The sequence below is a fragment of the Dipodomys ordii genome, unplaced genomic scaffold (genome assembly GCF_000151885.1).
Source record: "Dipodomys ordii isolate 6190 unplaced genomic scaffold, Dord_2.0 Scaffold96, whole genome shotgun sequence".
Lineage (NCBI taxonomy): Eukaryota > Metazoa > Chordata > Mammalia > Rodentia > Heteromyidae > Dipodomys > Dipodomys ordii.
The window spans coordinates 191,249-209,732 of record NW_012267312.1 but is presented as its reverse complement, the minus strand read 5'-3'; the positions used below and the strand labels follow the sequence as shown (position 1 = coordinate 209,732).

Here is an 18,484-nt window from a genome sequence, read left to right as displayed (position 1 = left end):
GTAGAGTGCTAGCTTTTTAAGCAAAAGAGCTCAAGAACAGCACCCAGACCTCAAGTTCAAGCCCCACAACAACAACAACAAAAATTATACTGTAGCTCCCATGTAAAAAGTCTTATGATATAAAGTAATATGTGAAGATTGGCCTTTATTCTAGTTCCTTATTAAAAAGCACATAGTTCATGTTCAGGGCATGAAAAGACCTAAGCCTTCTAAAACCTTGTTCTCCTGGGGATAGTTTTCCAAATCAATTTATGCTCAGGGAAAGAGCATCATCTTCAGTCCAAAAGCCAATACTGATCTGTACCTGCTTTAACAAAATGGCCAAAGCATCTGTAAAATGTTGTGAACCCAACAGAATACTTCGGGAATGATCAGAAGGTATACAGTTGAAAGCTCATGAATGGGTTGCTTTTTTCAGCACAGTCGGTTCCAGGACTGAAGAAATGTCCCTGAGTATTTTTCCTGTTTCTCATTTCTATGTTTTCTTAGGCAGCTATGTCAATGTTACCTAGTTTTACATCAATGTCCAAGGGCATAGCCCATCCTCCTCCTCTTTCTCAGACACAGAAAAGAGAATAATTGTGTTTCCTCTCCCATTACCATCTATCCTGTTCGATGAAAGAAAAAAACAGAATAGAATGAAGTAAGTCCTTAGGCACTAACAAAACATTATACTCCCCAGAAACAGTCATTTGCTCTACTCAGTTGTAGACAGAATTAACTCACCAAAGAACATCAGGGAATCAGACCCAATTATACCATCAGGACTTTAGTTAACATCATGGTACTAGAACTCTCTTTAACATTCAAAACTTACGAACACCTAGAAATGATTTTAAAGTTAATATCTTTAAGTTTTAGGCTAAAGAGTACTGACTAATGAATAGAGCTGTATGTAATGAGTGTTTGTGATTATTTTGAAAATTGCCCTGCTATTGAAAAATACAGAAATATCCTACTTTGTTTTTTTATATCATGAACCCAGTTTAAACAGTTACCTTGGTGTATGGTTGTTTTATGGTTGTATTCTGAGAGGTTCTTTCTGGAGGTGGGGGATAGAATAAAGTTGTTTTGCATTTACAACTTCATAATTAAAACAAGCCAGAGGAAATTAGCTACATGGCTGTTATGATTTCCAGTGTATTATCAAAAAATAATTATAGCACTTTACCATATGTTCTTGCCTTCTTCTTACATATTGCTTTTGGGATAAGATGAGACTTGACATCAACTAATTGCTTATTTCTAATATACAATTTTGAACTACAGTGATTCTCAAGAGGAAAAAAATGCCTAATGACAAAGAGATTACAGAAATAAGAGCTTTTCTAACTTTTAACTCTACACATGACATAAATATAACCAGATGTGCATTTGTCTATGAGAAGATAGTTGCTATTTTAAGAATAGAAATATATTCTGTTCATTTATAACCACTGTAATGCATCAAAGAGATTAGTTCTGAGTTAAATGAGGAGGAATTTTTTTTTTAAATCATACCTAACTGGAAAATAATTCAGTTGCTAGCCATTTGTCTTTGAGTCACAGCAAATTTCTTAAAGACCCTCACAAGTAACATAATATTTTAATTATGTTGCTGTGTTACATATAGTAAATTCAGAAGTAAGTTGCTTTATTATTTGATAGGTAGTGAAGAATCAAAGATGTAAAAGGAACATAAATTCAGGTAGATCTGCGCTCTAATCTTGCCTCTGCCACATAACAGCTGTGGGATTTGGACAAGTCACTTCATCTCTCTAAATCATGATTTACTCAATTGAAGGATAAGAAAATCTACTTCATGGAGTTGGCATAAGGGATTTATAAGAGCTCTATTAAGTTTCCTACCTACTTCATTCCCTATCCTCCCTACACCCTCATCATGGTACTACAATAATAAATGGTTCAATGTTGGAAAGACCTAGCTGGTCTTTCACAGATAAGGATAGTTATCTTCACACAGGCTGATTCCTGAACATAAACTGTAACACAAAATCAAAAGTCCCTTCAACACTGTAGACTTTCCATAAGTGGTTGGCTCTGTGATTTAAATGTACAATCTAGTTTGCCTGTAAAGGCATTTTGACATTAACACTGATGATCTTCTGAAAAATGTCTCATGGAAAAAAGTGTTTGCCCAGTTGTAAGCACTGATGTGGTGAATAAGAGTATAGGTCTTCTATGTAGATTTTTAGAGATAATGTTTATAAAATGTTTTGATTTGCATTTCTTTTATAGCCAGGGATATTGTGCAGTTTTTCATGTGTCTACTGGCCATTTTCCCTTCTTCTGAGAAGTCTCTCTTTTAAGTCATTAGCCAATTTATTAATTGGGTTGTTTCATTGATGGTTTAATTTCTGAGGATTTAATTTCTTGACCTCTTAGTATAATCTGAATATGAGGCCCTTGTTGGACGTTTAGCTGGTATAAATCGTCTCCCATACTGTGGGCCTTCTATTTAGCTTGTTAGCTATGTCCTTTGCTTTGCAGAAACTGCTGAGTTTGATGCAATCCTGTTTGTTGTGTTTCTGAATTCTGCCTTACCCCAGTTAGAATATCCATTACCAAGAAAACAAACAACAATAAATACTGGTGAGGATACAGCCAAAAGGGAACTTTATTACACTGTTGGTGGGAATGTAAGCTTTTTCAGCTACTCTGGAAAGCAATATTGATGTTCCTCAAAAAATTAAACATAGAGCTTCCCTATGACCCAGAAATTCTACTCTTAATCCAATAGAGCAAAAACAAAGATACACAAAAGCTACCAGCTCAACCTTATTCATTGCAGCACTATTTATCATAGCCAAGATATGGAATCAATCCAAATGCCCTTCAATTGACAAATGGATCAAGAAAGTATGATATATATACACAATGGATTTTTTTTTCCTTATCCATCAGAAAGAATGATATTGTATCCTTCACATGGAAATGAAAATACTTAGAAAAAAATATATTAAGTGAAGTAAGCTATAGTCAGAGAAACACAACTTGCATGGTTCCCCTCATATGTGGTAGCTAGAGCTTGCCTATAAATCTATAAGTAAACACAGAGAGTGGTATGAAAGTGGTTACAAATGAATTAACTGAAGTATAATAAGCTCTACAGAGAGCTCAAATAGTGAGATTCTTTAGGCAGACTAAGTTAAAGCCAAACAAAATAAGTGCAAGGAAATGAGTACTTTCAAGAAGCAGGTGGGATGAAGGGGAGAGGAGTAGAAGAATGAAGGGGTAAGGGGGGAGAGAATTCATTTTATATACCACAACATTCAGAAAAATAAGACAAGAAATGGGTTGAAGGGAGATGAAAATGCTGAAGAAGGTGACACAGTCAAGATGTATTGTATTCATAAACTGCTTTGTTAACTGCAAAACTTCAATAAGAAATGTGAAAGGAGGTGTGGGTTTTGAGGGGGAGGTGAGAATGTTGAAGAGGGTAACTCTGATCGAAATGCACCCCATTCATAAACTGCTGTGTTGAATGGCAGCTCCTTTGTACAGCTACATAAAAATATTTTTTAATAAAAGGGGAAAGCAGAAAAATGGGCTGAACCAAATAGATTTCAGTGTTATGTTACTTCCTTGTTGGGTCCATAGCAACATAAAAACATTTGAAGCAATACTGCTCTAGCCACCCTTTCTCATGAGATTGTGTCCTGTAGAATTCGAGTCTATATATTTCAGAAATGTCTCATAAGGTATATTTGAGTTGGGAGATACCTGTGCCTCTATGCAGCTTTAGACTCAAAGTCTTTGTCATTGTGTCAATGGTCTTATCCTAATTTACTTGGCACAGGTGTGTGTGTGTGTGTGTGTGTGTGTGTAACACAGTATATGTTAAAAATTACCTGATTCCTGTGGAAACAAAGCTGAAAATAACATTTCTATCCTTAAAAATGCTTTTGAATAGTTGTCACTGGTGTAAATTCCAGTTTCCACAAGTAGAACAAGAGAAGAATGAAACTGAGTCACATATACTGTTATTTCTATAATGTATAAGCAATCGATGATGATCACATTCTTCCTCCTTCCTCCCTGTAGGAAGTTTCTGGAGGCACTGCATCATTGGCTCCTGAATGGTTGGAACTGTCTGTCAACTACACCCCTGTCTCCATTTTTTCTCTGCTGCCAATTATCCTGAAAATGACTTTCCCAATAATCACTCCCGAGTAATGTTTTCATTGTCTCGCCTTTATATTACAAACTACAGTTGTGGAATCTAATCATTATAAGATCAATTAGTATCTTCAATCTTCTTTCAGAGCCCTCTGTGACTACTCTGTACCCTCTGGGTCTCATCTACTGACCCTCTTTGGCAGTTGCTCTTAATTCTTGCCTATAGCTGTGGCTCCCATATCTGTGCACCCAGTAGTCATTTTCCTTAAATTGGCCTCATATCTTCTCTCCTAGAAGGCTGGGAGCCATGTAGGAGGATATGAGACTAGAGGGATACAACTTTAATGGTTGTTCATTGGGAATTAAATACTTAGATGTTCTGCTTCTATCATCTCATCTAATATTTGCCAAACATTTATAAGAAAAGCATTATTAGTCCTGTTTATAGATTATAAAATCCTGCTTTGAAATATTTTATAATATTCCAAAACTGCCAACGCTCCTAAGAGAGCTAAGTTAAAACCTAAATATATCTCACAAAGCTCGACTTCTCTCTGTAATCTCACCAGGCCAGGCCAGCAGTATCTCTTGCCTGGATTTTAAGTGGCCTTACTCTTTCCTCTTTTGTCTTCTTTTATCTTGTTACCTTTGAATATTTTCTTATTTAATTGAGCATTTATTTATTTGCTGTTTTCCTACAGATTTTTTATTATGCCGTGAACTTGAAGAGGGTAGAAGTCTTGTGTTTTTTTTTCACTTACTGTAGACTTGGTGCCTATGACATTAAATATTATTGAGAGAGCAAGAGAAAGGGAGGGAGGGAGAGAAAGCAAGAGGAAGGGAAAGGGGGAGGGAAAGAGGGAGGGAAAGGAAAAAGAAGATAGCAAATGGGGAAGAAAGGGAGTAAGGGAGGGATGGAAAGAGAAAAAAGGAGGGAAGGAAGGAAGGAAGGAAGGAAGGGAGGGAGGGAGGGAGGGAGGGAGGGAGGGAGGGAGGAAATTAATGAATTAACATAAAGTCTAAGACTGTATCTTCCCTATGTTATATCTCCTCAGTTCTAGGAATAAAATAAACACTTAATATTTGTGTGGTAAAATTATATCCAGAATGTTTACACTGTGACAGAATTAACAAAAACTAGGAAAAATATAGAAGAAAAGAGATACCTCTCCTCAGACTTCCAATGTGGTGTAACTTAAATGAACTCTGCAACTTTAAAAAAGTAATTTTAAGAATAGAGTAAACTCCAGGTCAGGCAAGGAGAGATAGCATCACATGTTACCAGAGTTGGAGATTGCTTAAAGCATTCTGACAAATGGGATTTTGCTCCCTTTCCTCCAGGGATAATCTACCCTAGGCCAAGCATTTTTAAAGATTAGATGTTGAAATAAAGTGTTGCATCTGGGCATATATGGAGGCAGGAGAGCATATATCCCTTCTCTCCAGTGCTCTAGTGCTTAAGTGTGAGAATTTTCAAAAGAGATATGAAAGGGCAGACAACAAACCATGTAGGATAATAGTCTCTGAGGACTTTAATAACAGCCATTTTTTCAAGCAAAGCTGTGGACTCCTAAATCCATTGCTGCCCATTTAAGATACATTGCGATGCAGTAGACCTGAAAACACTCCTTATCTACCTAGAGCAACCAGGCTCCATGCCAAACAGCAGTCTCCAAATTAACTCTTGTTTCTCTTGGGATGACAACTCTGCTGCTTTTTAAACTATTGCAATAGCACATCTAAAAGAGAACAAAGTCACGAGCTATTATGAATTTGTACCCAGCTGCAATTCCCTGATCGAAGGAATTGCAAGTGGTTAGATTCAAGTCCTTAAAAGGCCAAGACGTTGGGTCCTGTTCCTTTGTATGGGTACTCCTCAAAAAATATCTATTAGGAAAGATATTTTCTGTTAGTTTTAATTTCCAATTTATGATGGCCTGAAACTTTTGTAACATGCAGTAACAATGAATCACTAAAAACAAGTACAAATACCAGACATGAAATGCAAGCCTGGACTCTCTATTTTTAGTTGTACCAATTTTAAAAGATTTACTGTCAATTTCTGCTCTTTGAATACTGGTGTGTGTGTGTGTGTGTGTGTGTGTGTGTGTGTGTGTGTGTGTGTGTGTGTCTGTCTGTCTGTCTGTCTGTCTGTCTGTCTGCCTATCTATTTTTGAAAACCTCAACTGTTTAGACCCCATATTTCATGAGTAATTTTGGATAACCAATCTAAGAGGATTTTACTTTTATGAAAAGTTTTTGTTCAGTATCTTTAATAGAGGAACACTTCTAAAAAGAGAAAAAAACTTGTGTTGAACAAGTTATTTGAAAAGTTTCACATACATTATTTCATTTAGAATTTATTACCCATGAATGTTCATTCTCTCTCAAGTCACTATATAGTCTCAATTTAGCCCAGAAGGAAATCTTCTGCCCTGGTGTGGATCTTCTTTTTCTGATCTTTTAAATTCTTGGAAATCCAATCATTCTTTTCCCCTAATAAGCTTATTTGAATTAGATGAAGATTCTCAATAAAGATGAACTAGGAGTGGGCTCTAAGGTAGAGGGGTGGATGAATGAAGAGAAGAAGGCACAGGAGAATGCAATCAAGGTCAGATAAGGTGATGTTAGGGAAATGAACCCTAAGATATATATTCAATTTTTTTTCTTTCATGCATTTGTTTCTAACATATTTATAAGATGATTTCTTTGTTGCTTTGTATGTCCCTCCCCCACAGTATAACCCCTGCTTTCACTATATTTGATGTCAGTATAAAACAAGTTGTTTAAATAGGGATACAGGTGGACCCATTGCAACAATGAGATGTACAAGATCTTATGTCAAAAACGAACTTTACAACTTTGGTCGGGGGGAAGGGGGGAGCAGGGAGGATTGGGGGGTCGCGGGGAGGATGGGAAGGGATGGGAAGGGGAAACAAAGGAGGAGGCTACAATGCTTGATAAGAAATGTACTCATTATCTTGCCCATGTAATTGTAACCCCTCTGTACAGTATTTTCACAATAAAAAATAAATAAATAAAAATAAAAAATAAAGTGGTAACAAATTCTAAAAAAAAAAGAATTCAATGTATATCTTACAAAATTAAGTAAAGTAAGGAAAGGGTGTGTTGAGAGTGATATGTGAGAATGTTGAAAGGAGTAATGTTGATGAATATGCATTGTATTCATAAATTCTTTGTTGAATTGAAATTCTTTTGTTCAACTACTTAAAATAATAATGACAAAAATATGGTAAAGTGCATATCAGGTACTGAAACTTAAGAAAGATTAGCATTCTTATAATTATTTGTATATGAACAGCTTTTCAGACAATATTTTAAATGGTGTGGCTATATTGAATTTTCTTGAATCACGTAAATAGCATGTGTGTATATATTTACTCACAGTTTCAAAAATGATAATTCTTGAATACCTCTTTTAAGATTTTTTTTCTTTTTTTATATATTTTATTGTAAAGGTACTGTACAGAGGGGTTACAGTTACATGAGTAAGGTAATGAGTACATTTCCTATCCAGCATTGTTACCCCCTCCTTTTTTTCCCCTACCATCCCTCCCCTCATCACCTCCCCAACTCCTCCCTCCCTGCTAAGTTGTAAATTTTGTTTTCAACATAGTGTCTTGTATATCCCATTGTATATCTCATTATACATCTCATTTTTAAAATATTTGGTCACTTATTTTTATTATTTCTATGTCTTTTTGTTAGGTTTCTCACTTGTCAGCAGCATTCAAAATAAGGAAGTTTTTGGTTATTTGTGGAATCATTTATTTTAAATGAAAATGATACTTATGTACACTTACGAGATACATTGGGATGTTTTGATATATTTTTGTAATGTGAAATGGTTAGATCAGTGTAATTGCCAAACCGATAACCCTCACATACCATTTTTGTGAAAACATTGTTAATCTACTCTTTTGTCAAATCTGAAATATATATGTATTATTATTTATTATAGCCACAATTCCGTGCAATCAATCACTAAACTGATTGCCCATGTCTAACTGAAACTGTATGCCTTTTACTCAACATTAGCAACCACCATTCTACTTTCTACTTCCTCAAGTTCAACTTTTTTAGATTCCATGTATAAGTGAAATTATACACTATTCATCTTTCTGTGTCTGGCCTGTTTCACTCTGTATAATGTCTTCCAGTTTCTTTCGTATCTTCACAAATAATAGGATTGGTCAGATTTTATGACTGAATAGTTTTCCATTATGTGTGACTGCCATATTTTCTTTATCTATGCATCTAATGATGGAAACATAGGTTGTTCCCATATCTTCACTTTTTTTAAGTGCTACAAGATAGGAATGTAGATGTCTCTTCAATATATTAATTCCACTTCCTTGGATGTGAATCCTGGAGTGGGAATGCCAAATCATATGGTAATTGTATATTCCACTGTCTGAGAAACCCCTATACTGCTTTCCATAATGGCCATATTAATTTACTGAGGGTTTTTTTGTTGTTGTTTGGATTTTGTTGTTGTTGTTTTTTGACAGTCATGGGGCTTGAACTGAGGGCCTGGGCACTGTCCCTGAGCTTTTTTGTTCAAGGCCAGATCTCTAACACTTTGAGCCAAGGCTCTACTTCTGGTTTTTAGGTAGTTAATTGGAGATAAGGTTCTCATGGACTTTGCTGTCTGGGCTAGCTTTAAGCCTGTCCTCAGATCTCAGCCTCCTGAATAGATAGGCTTGAGCCACCAGCACCCAGTTACTGAATTCTTTTTTTATATAGTTACAATTTTCCAGATAACATAAGAAATTATGTGACTACTGTTATCTTTGATATTTTGGAATAATATCCCATCCATTGTCCTAGAGAGTAAAAAGAATGTTGGAGGACTAATTGTTACTATTTCCCTTTTAGTAAAACTTTTGTCATGTTCCATATTCATTCCCCAGTTTTCTTGTAACTGACAAACACCATGAATCATTCTATTTGTTGAATGTTACGAGCACATGAAATATTAAATCATCTTTATTTGTATTTTATTTACAAACCTTTACTTTCAATCACTCCCTCAAAGGCTTAGTTTAAATCACCACATTCTGTCTTCTTTGTACTCACATTCATAGTCCACTTCAATCAGGTTATACAATTGATTCCTACTGCGCATGCCACTCTAATGCTATTTCTATGTTATTCCTCTTCTCACAGAATGTAGTCTTCACCTTTTTCAGGTCTCTATTCCCTCAAATCCCAAGCTTTGTTCCATAATATCATGAAGTTTACTTCAATCACTTAATTTCTAAATGGGTTCTCTTATAATAGTAAGCTTTATATTAGCCTATTATTTATTAAAGACTTATTGTCTTCTAGATACTGTTCAAAGTACTTTACAAAAATTATTTCATGTAATATTCAAAACAGCCCAGCAGGTAGGTATTATTATTTAATATTTAGTGGAGCTAAAAGCATTATAGAGTTTTCAAGTGAAGCAGCTAATAAGACAAAGAGAAGAGGGACATGCAAACTTATGTCTATTTAACTGCATTTTGTCACAAGATTTCCCTGGATGCTGAGTAACAGAAATTGCAACCAGAGCAGGTTAGACTACTCCTGGGGAAGAAGAAAGTGTGCAATTTGTAAAAGTTTTCCATGAAACAAGACAGCCCCAAACACCTAAAACTGCTACCCTGTGAATATATTGCTTGTCTCACATCTGAACTTTGATACTGTCCAAATTTGCTCCATAATTATACTGAAATTTAAGTCTTGGGAGGGTACATATTATTATTCCATTTTCTCGATTTTTTATATTCTCTTTTTTGTGCTAGATGTGTCTTCTGCCTTGTGTTTCAGATCTGTCCATATTAATAAGACCATAGAATTATTCTTTTGTTTGAGCACTGAAAACAATGTTAGTCATCATTGTCTAAGAGGAGTTCTATACTAGCTAAAATTTTCAAGTGGGAGTATAAGTAGGAAACTTATCATTGACAACGTAAAACTCAGAAGTACAACAGCCTACAGAGTCCAAACTCTGGAGTGGCTATCTAGGCTCAAAATCTGGCACTGTTTATTAACTGTGTTACTTTAGGCTTGTTTTTTTCCAATCTTCCCCCAGTGATTTGGACTATACTCAGAAGCTTGTACTTGGTAGGCAAGCACTACCACTAGGCTATATTCCTAGCCTATATTTTTCTTATCTTCTCTCTAATTTTATTCTCTTACATGGCAAATAACAATAATAATGTTGCTTTTTCTAGAGGGTTATAAGATACACATACACACACACATATACACACACATCTTCGATCAATGCCTGGGGTACATAAGTCTTATATAAGTTGTTGTTTCTGTTGCTGTTGTCTATATAACAAATATCTTCTTCTTACCATTCATTAGTCATCATTCTTCCTAAAGATGTTAATACAAAAAGGAAAAGTTAGGGCTGGGAAGGTGGCTCAGTGGTAGAGCACTTGCCTTGCATGCCTGAGGCCCTGGGTTCGATTCCTCAGCACCACATAAGCAAAAAAAAGAAAAAAGCCAGAAGTTGCATTGTGGCTCAAGTTGTAGAGCTCTAGCCTTGAGCTGAGGAGCTGAGGGACAGTGCCCAGGCCCAGAGTTCAGGTACCACAACCGGACCCCCCAAAAAAAAGAAAAGAAAGAAAGAAAGAAAAGTTAGATAGTATATAATGAATGGAACAGGCTTAAATGATCTTTTTATTTATCTTTAAATAGTTGTGCAAAGGAGTTGCTATTTAACAAAGAAGTTTATGAATACAGTATCTGTTTTAGATAAGTCTGAAGTGAAATAAAAATATTTAAAATTTTCTGTGAAAATTAACCCTCATTCAGATGGGTTATCCTCTGAGAATTCTACTTGATTCTCTATGTCAACTTCCTGATCTTCTATAGTCCCTAAGTCTAGTATTTAGTTTTAGGACATATACCATTATGGTAATTTTATGTTCCTTCCTTCTTTCTTAACTAGAACTGATGCTGCCAATTGATAGTGAAAAACTGTTCATCCTTTGTCCTCAACAGCCATGTGAACAATGACTCACACCAAATAATGACTTGATAAATCACCACAAGTATAGTTCCATCACATTCCTTTGGGATGGTGGCCAGTGAAGGATCTGTACAGTTGGAGAACTCAAAATAGGCTTCCTACTGTAAAACAGGAGCCTTTGAAGCTCATGTTTCTCACTAATACTCACCTCTCCTTTAGTGCAGACTGCCTGGTCCTGTTATTATCTACTGTGGCTCATTGTTTACAAGGCTCTTATAGAAAAAGGATGGATCACAGATGAGAGAATTTCTGCTCCAGCAGCAGGGAGATTTGAGAGTAAAAGATCTTTACAGTAAAACAGGTTTTTCTCATAGGGAGGGGAGGGGATGGTAGTGGAGGAGAGGGGAGATGAAGAGAGAAGAGCCTTGATGGTTCATATATGTAATCCTAGGTACTCAGGAAGCTAAGGCTTAGATAGAAGGGTCATGGGACCCTTTCTGAAAATTAATCAGACAAGAAACAGGGCTGAGGCATGGTTCAAGTAATAGAGCATCAGTCTAGTAAGAGGATCTGAGTTTAAACCCCAATACTGCCAAAACAGAAAGGAAGAAAGAAAAAGAAAGTAAGGAAGGGAAAGAGAAAGGATTGGTGAACCTAAAATTAATGTTATATTTGATCAAACTTCATTATTCAAGAAGCTGATTGCTAGTTTCTACCACTTAATGCCAATTTTGAAATATGGGTATCTTGCAGAACACTGCTGTTTCTAATAGGATCTTCCTCTATCTGTTTCAGTATTTCCCTCCCTTAGATTTTGGTATGGTCCCATCTATATTCCCCTACTAGTCTCCCAGGCAAAAAGATGGAATGCAACTTTCTTCATAGTCTATCAGGGCTATTTAGTCTATTTTTAAAAAGTGACAGGGGCTGGGAAGATGGCTCAGTGGTAGAGTGCTTGCCTTGCATGCATGAGGCCCTGGGTTCAATTCCTTAGCACCACATAAACAAAAAGAAAAAAGCCAGAAGTGGCACTGTGGCTCACGTGGTAGAGTGCTAGCCTTGAGCTGAAGAGCTGAGGGACAGCGCCCAGTCCCAGAGTTCAGGCCCCACGACCGGACCCCCCCCTCAAAAAAAATGACAACCGGACACCGGTGGCTCACGCCTCTAATCCTAGTTACTCAAGAGGCTGAGATCTGTGGATTGCAGTTCAAAGCCAGCCCTGGCAAGCCCGTGAGACTCTTATCTCCAATTAACTACCAGAAAACCAGAAAGTAGCACTGTGGTTCAAGTGGTAGAGTGCTTGCCTTGAGTTGAAGAGGTCAGGGGCAGTGCCTAAACCCAGAGTTCAAGCCCCACAACTGACAAAAAAACAATAGTGGCAGAAGAGATTATTTGTCCATCCACCTTATTTACTTCTGCAATCCTCAAACTTCTACATCTGAAGAGTTTGCAAATATGAACCAGTTCTTCAGAATGTCTCACATTTATTTTTGCCACCTTCCACCTTACTTTAACTGAGTAATTTAATTCCATTTTAAAAAGGGTGAGAGAGGGGGGAATAAAAAGAAAACTTTTCTAGTTACACAGATCACTCCAATTGTTTGGCACTCCAGAATGAATTTTTAAACTTGTTGAACAGAAGCATACAAATCTCCAAGAGCAAGTCAGATAAAGTACAATGCCTCCATTCATTGTGTAGGCAGAAAGGAATGCTGGTACCCGGCAGCTCTCTATGGAATGTTCCTTTGGCTTTGACTGTTCTTCTGGGAACAAGGAGGGAAACACATATATAAAATGAATTTATAATGTCTCTGGCTTGTAATGGCAAAATGATAAGAAAAGTTGGCTGTTTAATATAAACTGTCAGTTGCATATTCCAGGCCTCCTCTCTTTGAGGTCCCTCCCACAGCCACACGTCTGTCTACTGTGGAGCAGAAGTACAAAGTGGCCGTTTATTATTATTGACTGGCGAGGCCTCTGCTCAAAAACTCATTCTGTCAACAGAATGTAAGCAAAGTTGGCATTTTAAAGCGGGCCTCTTTTAGTTTCTGCGTTTTCTCAGGTTTGCTATGCAACAAGATCAGTGCTGTAGTCCCCGGTTCAAGCTGAGAATGTTACACAGGAAGACATACCATGTAAAGGTCAGATTCTTCTATTATAATCACTTTCTTGATCTGTGTCTATACCAATTAAATTGAATGCGTACTTCTTATCATCACTTTTAGAAAGTGCTATGGTCTTTCCAACTGTCTGTACTAAAAATACGATGGTATTTTAAATGAGAACTCTTACTAACAAAGGAAGGATGCTGTGATATATGTATGGTGCTGTAGCATCAAGGCAAACTTAATGTATGCTGTCAAGAAGATTTGCCCCTCTGACAGACTCCATTAATGTACTGATGCTATGGACCAAGTACAACCTTGAGTGTTCATTTCTCCATGCTTTCATGAACAGAGTCAACACTACAGATTACTATAGCTATGGAAAGTATGACTTGCCTTTTAATGTAAGAAAATGATTGGCACTATGATGTTGTTAACCAAGAATATAATTGATTTCGTCACATTTTCATAAAAGAATATATTCAATCCATGGACTAGAAGATGGAGAAAATTGGAAAAGTTGCAAATGTATTACTTTCCCATTTTTCATGCAACTAGTAAGGTGTTCTTTTTAATCTATATAACAGAGATTACTACACTAGAAAAGTGATTTGGGATGTGTATTTGTGTTGGCTAGCATGATCAGACTGTTCTTTGAAGTCATCATTTATTTATTTATGTTTTTGTAGTTCTGAAAATTCACATTCACAGCAGGTTTCTTTCCCTTGATAATTCTGTATATTCTTCTTCCTCTTGTTCTGTAGGATCTCCAAGGAGAAATTGAAGCTCACACAGATATCTATCATAACCTGGATGAAAATGGCCAAAAAATCCTGAGATCCTTAGAAGGTTCTGATGAAGCAGTCCTGTTACAAAGACGTTTGGATAACATGAACTTCAAGTGGAGTGAGCTTCGGAAAAAGTCTCTCAACATTAGGTAAGAAAAGTTTGGGGAAAAAGAAAGCAAGAAATGAATTAAAATGACAAAATTTTCCTTGTTTTCCTGGCATATGTAGCTAATATTCACATGTTTATGTAAATTACCCAATTTTAGAATGATTCATTTTATTTTGAATAAATGAATCATTCATTTGCTTGCAATGGAGATGATACTCGAGGGCTCAGGTTAGATTAAAATGGTGATGTTTTGGAACCACAGGAGAGATGCATATTAAGACATTAGAGTGAATGTAAATGAAGAAAGCAGCTATCCTAATTTTCAGTGTTCTCTCTTGGCTTATCAGAGGATTCTACAAAAAATGATAAAATTAATGGATGTTTATTGTGGAATTCTTTCGTTGGCATTATTATAAATTCATACCAGAGGATATTCTTTAAAAAGTGGAACACATTTTAATTAACAGTTTAGACAAACTGTCTCCACACTTCCTGTATCTAGAGAGAATAGAGCAACTATTTTGTCTTTTGATTCCTCTTAGATTTAAAAAAAAAAAAACTTCCTTGATAGAATAAGCTTTTAGCAGGGCTTAGGTCACCTGCTTTCTCTACCTTGTCCCATTCTACGACCAAGTTTGTTTTAAAAAATAAGTGGGTGTATCTCAGCATCTTTGTTAAGGATGGCAGGGCATACTTTTGTGATTCTGGTTTTGCTGGGATAGTTTGGTAAAGAAACAAAAGAGCAGAGCTTGTCTATGAAGTGCCCACTGCTACCTAGAGGATCTAAGAAGTGTTAGGAGTGGAAGCCAAGCTTCTTGCTTTGTAACCCATTGTTTTCCTGACCCGTTTTTAAAAATATTGTGTCTTCATCTCTGTGTGTAAAAGAGTGGCTGTGTAGAGAGATAAGAAAGGACAAGCTAATGAGCTTAGTAATAGTTATGAAGGAATTTACTAAAGAGTGAGGATGGCCATTACCTCAAGTTAGTAAGATTATAGAACGAGTTTTCTCTCTTCTTAATAGATCTCCTAAACTGCCCACAATTTCCTCCTATAAGAAGGAACCTCCCTGGCATTTTGTTAATTAAAAGTACTGTTATGTAAAATCTGTACTAATCTGTATCAATACTATTGACAGAAACAAACACAAGTGGTATGTACATACCATACAATGACACATGTCCTGAGCAAACAGAAAAGTAGATTCCTTGATAATACTGTCTCAGGTGTTTTTTTTTTTAAGAAAATGAGGCACAGAGGGTTAAACAATTTTCCCAAGGTCATCTAATTAGCCAAGATCTAAACACAGGAAATGTCATTCCAAGCCTCTGAGCTTTTATTTATTAACTTGGTCCATAGAGTATAAAGAAAAGAACTTTCACAAATAGATGCATAATCATTGAAAGGATAAAATAGAGATTTTTTAAGTTGGAAAGGATTTATTTTTATTTGTAAGGTTCCCCTCCTCCCCTACATTTTCACTCCTAATTCCCAGACATTCATTCTTATTTTCCTGTTCTGAGCATGAATTCATTTATCAATGTACTGGTGATGAGCAGGGGACAAATATTGGGCAAGAGCATTTTTAGAGATAGGGAGGTTCCATTAATTTCTTATAGCTTAAACTCTTGAGAGGTCAAGGTATGTAATGACAAAGGCCACTTTCATAACATCATTCATTAAAAAGAAATGAAACGTGAGATATAATAGATATTGAAAGGTAAAAGAAAAGAAAGTTATTCTTTGTTTTTGCAGGAAAGAAAAAAGGTGATGTAACTATTCAGAACATCACTCAGTGCTTTTTCTCCCCTTCATGTGAACTTGATGAAATAAAAGGAGAAATGAAAGTGGCAAACAGCATGTCAGCCAAAATACTGGCTCTTCATTCTCAGCAATTTCCCATATGCCAGCTACTGCAGTTTAATTCTTGCTGTCATTAATCAAGTTGAAAAGTTAGCTTATCTAAGGTGCTGCAAATTCTAGAATTTAAATACTCAGATCAATGGCATTGTCTTTTAAATAGGCCTTTAATAATATAGGATGAATTATAAGGACTCACTTATAAGTAAGTAAGTCTTCAAATCAGATCAGTTTAGTTTATTTCCTGACACTTGATTGAAATGACAGTATCACTTAATCCATAGTGAAAGGCAGCATTCAGTTGAGAGAAGCACAATAGGGGTAGTAATTTGGGATGACTGTGAAATAGGATACAACAGCGGGCAGAGTGAGATACAGAACCCTTAGTGGCACTAGCAAGCCTGCACTGTGAATCTCCTCATGATTCTCTTTGGGGGTTATTTGATTTTTAAAAGTGACAAATAAAAAACAATTCCAAATATACCCCAGAAATGCCATGTCCAAATTATAGTGTGTGTGTGTGTGTGTGTGTGTGTGTGTGTGTGTGTGTGTGTGTGTGTGTGTGTGTGTGTGTGTGTATGCTGCTACTGGGGCCCAAACTCAGGGCCTGGGCACTGTCACTTATCTTTTTAAACTAAGACTGGCTTGGAACGAAGACTCTCACAAACTTTCCTGCCCAGGCTGGATGCAATCTTGAGATCTCAGCCTTCTGGAATAGCTAGGATTATAGAAGTGAGCCATGTGAGCCTGGCAAAATTATAGCGTACTTTATTTTTTTAAATTACAGTTAATTCAGCTGAGCACTGGTGGCTCATATCTGTAATACTAGCTTTTCAGGAGGCTGAGCTCTGAGGATTGCAGTTTGAAGCCAGTGCAGGCAGGATAGTCCATGAAAATCTTCAATTGATCACTAAAAAGCCAGAAGTGAGGTTTTGGCTCAAGGATTAGAGCACTACTCTTGAGCAAAATAGCTCAACAAATGCACCCAGGCCCTAAGTTCAAGCCCCAGAAACAGCCCCTCAATTAGTTCATTATTGTATGAAGAACTCTGAAACCATTTATATATCTCAAAAAAGGAAAAGCACCACAACCAAAAAAACTTTCAATAATTTTATGAGTACCCTATATAGTACTGTTTTTATAATGCTCCTTCATTTGCTAACTCACCAGATAATTCATGAATGCCTACTGTGCACCAGGTAGTCCTCTAGGCATGAAGATGCAAACAAGAACCAAGTATATATAGTGCACAAAAAAGCAAGCACTTCTCTCATGAAGTTAGATTTAGCTAAAAGAATCTAGGGGACCCATTATCTGCCAGTATGTCTAATAATTCCTTGCTCATCCTTTCCCTTCATTTTTCCTTTGCTCCCAGTTCCTTTCTTACCAAGTAGCAACTCTAGCAATTCTAGTTCTCACCCATTCTCTGAACCAAGTAGATTTTAATTTCTAACCTTATTCTTGCTTTCCAGAAATTTCCTGTCTCATATAAGCATGCATATGTTAGTTCTCACACTTATAACATAAGCTCTTCTATCATCTTCTAATTTTTATGTAAAAAAATATCCATATGAATATTTTTCTCCTCTGGCTGTTCTGTCACAATCTCTTTTCAGTATTATTCGAATGTATACTTGCAGTGCTGGGGGTATAGCTCAGAGATAGAGTCCTTGCCTAACATGCCCTGGGTTCAATCCTCTAGATGTTCAATCCAAGAAAGAGAAAGAGAGAGAGAGAGAGAGAGAGAGAGAGAGAGAGAGAGAGAGAGAATTATAGATACAGATATTCACTTGGTAATAAGTTTCTTTAAATATTCATGAGTTGTTTAATATGGCTATATTTACTGCCTCCAGCTAAATTCTAAACTCAAAATGTAGAAAAGAAAGAGTCCCAAGCCAGTGGTTAGTCTCTCTTCTGGCCCTCGTCTACCTATCATAAAACTTGAGTAAATCTCTTACCTGATTCACACTTCAGTTCTGTCCCTCACTAAAAGAAGAGATTTGTCCTGAAACATAGGGTGTTCTCTTGAAAGTTTATAATTCTCTTGTTTTTTTTTTAATTCTTCAATCATACTTTATGAACCAGCCAAATTAGTGAGGTTTTCTACCTGGGTTTTCTAATATTTTAATATAATTGATAAAAGGGAAGAAGAAAGAAAAACTAAAAGAACATCTTTCACAAAATAAAATGACTGCTTCAATTGAAATTCTACGGTGCTGTATCATAATTCAGTTCGAGAAAACTATATACTAACCCTTCTGTAGGCCTTATCACAATTTTTCTACAAGGAATAGGGAATAAAAGTAAAAAGTCAAGCAATAATTAAGTACCATCAAACAAAATGAAAGATTATTTCAAGTGGGAGAGAAATAAAGTGAATTTCTTTATTTACATATACAAATATACAAACACACACACACACACACACACACACACACACACAGAGTTATCCAGGATGGTAATTAGTCAAAGAAAGTTTTCATCATTCTGAAATATTTTATATTCACACCTTTGC

General features: G+C 36.2%; 1 protein-coding gene across 1 annotated transcript in view; it reads left to right on the top strand.

Moving 5' to 3' along the window:
• LOC105993437 (dystrophin-like) overlaps nucleotides 1-18,484 on the top strand; it is a gene marked incomplete at its 3' end in the record, with an annotated part of 1,816,642 nt that overhangs the window by 1,614,521 nt on the left and 183,637 nt on the right. Inside the window, 1 exon segment of the mRNA XM_013026710.1 lies at nucleotides 13,980-14,152. Coding sequence (XP_012882164.1) covers nucleotides 13,980-14,152 — 173 coding nt within the window.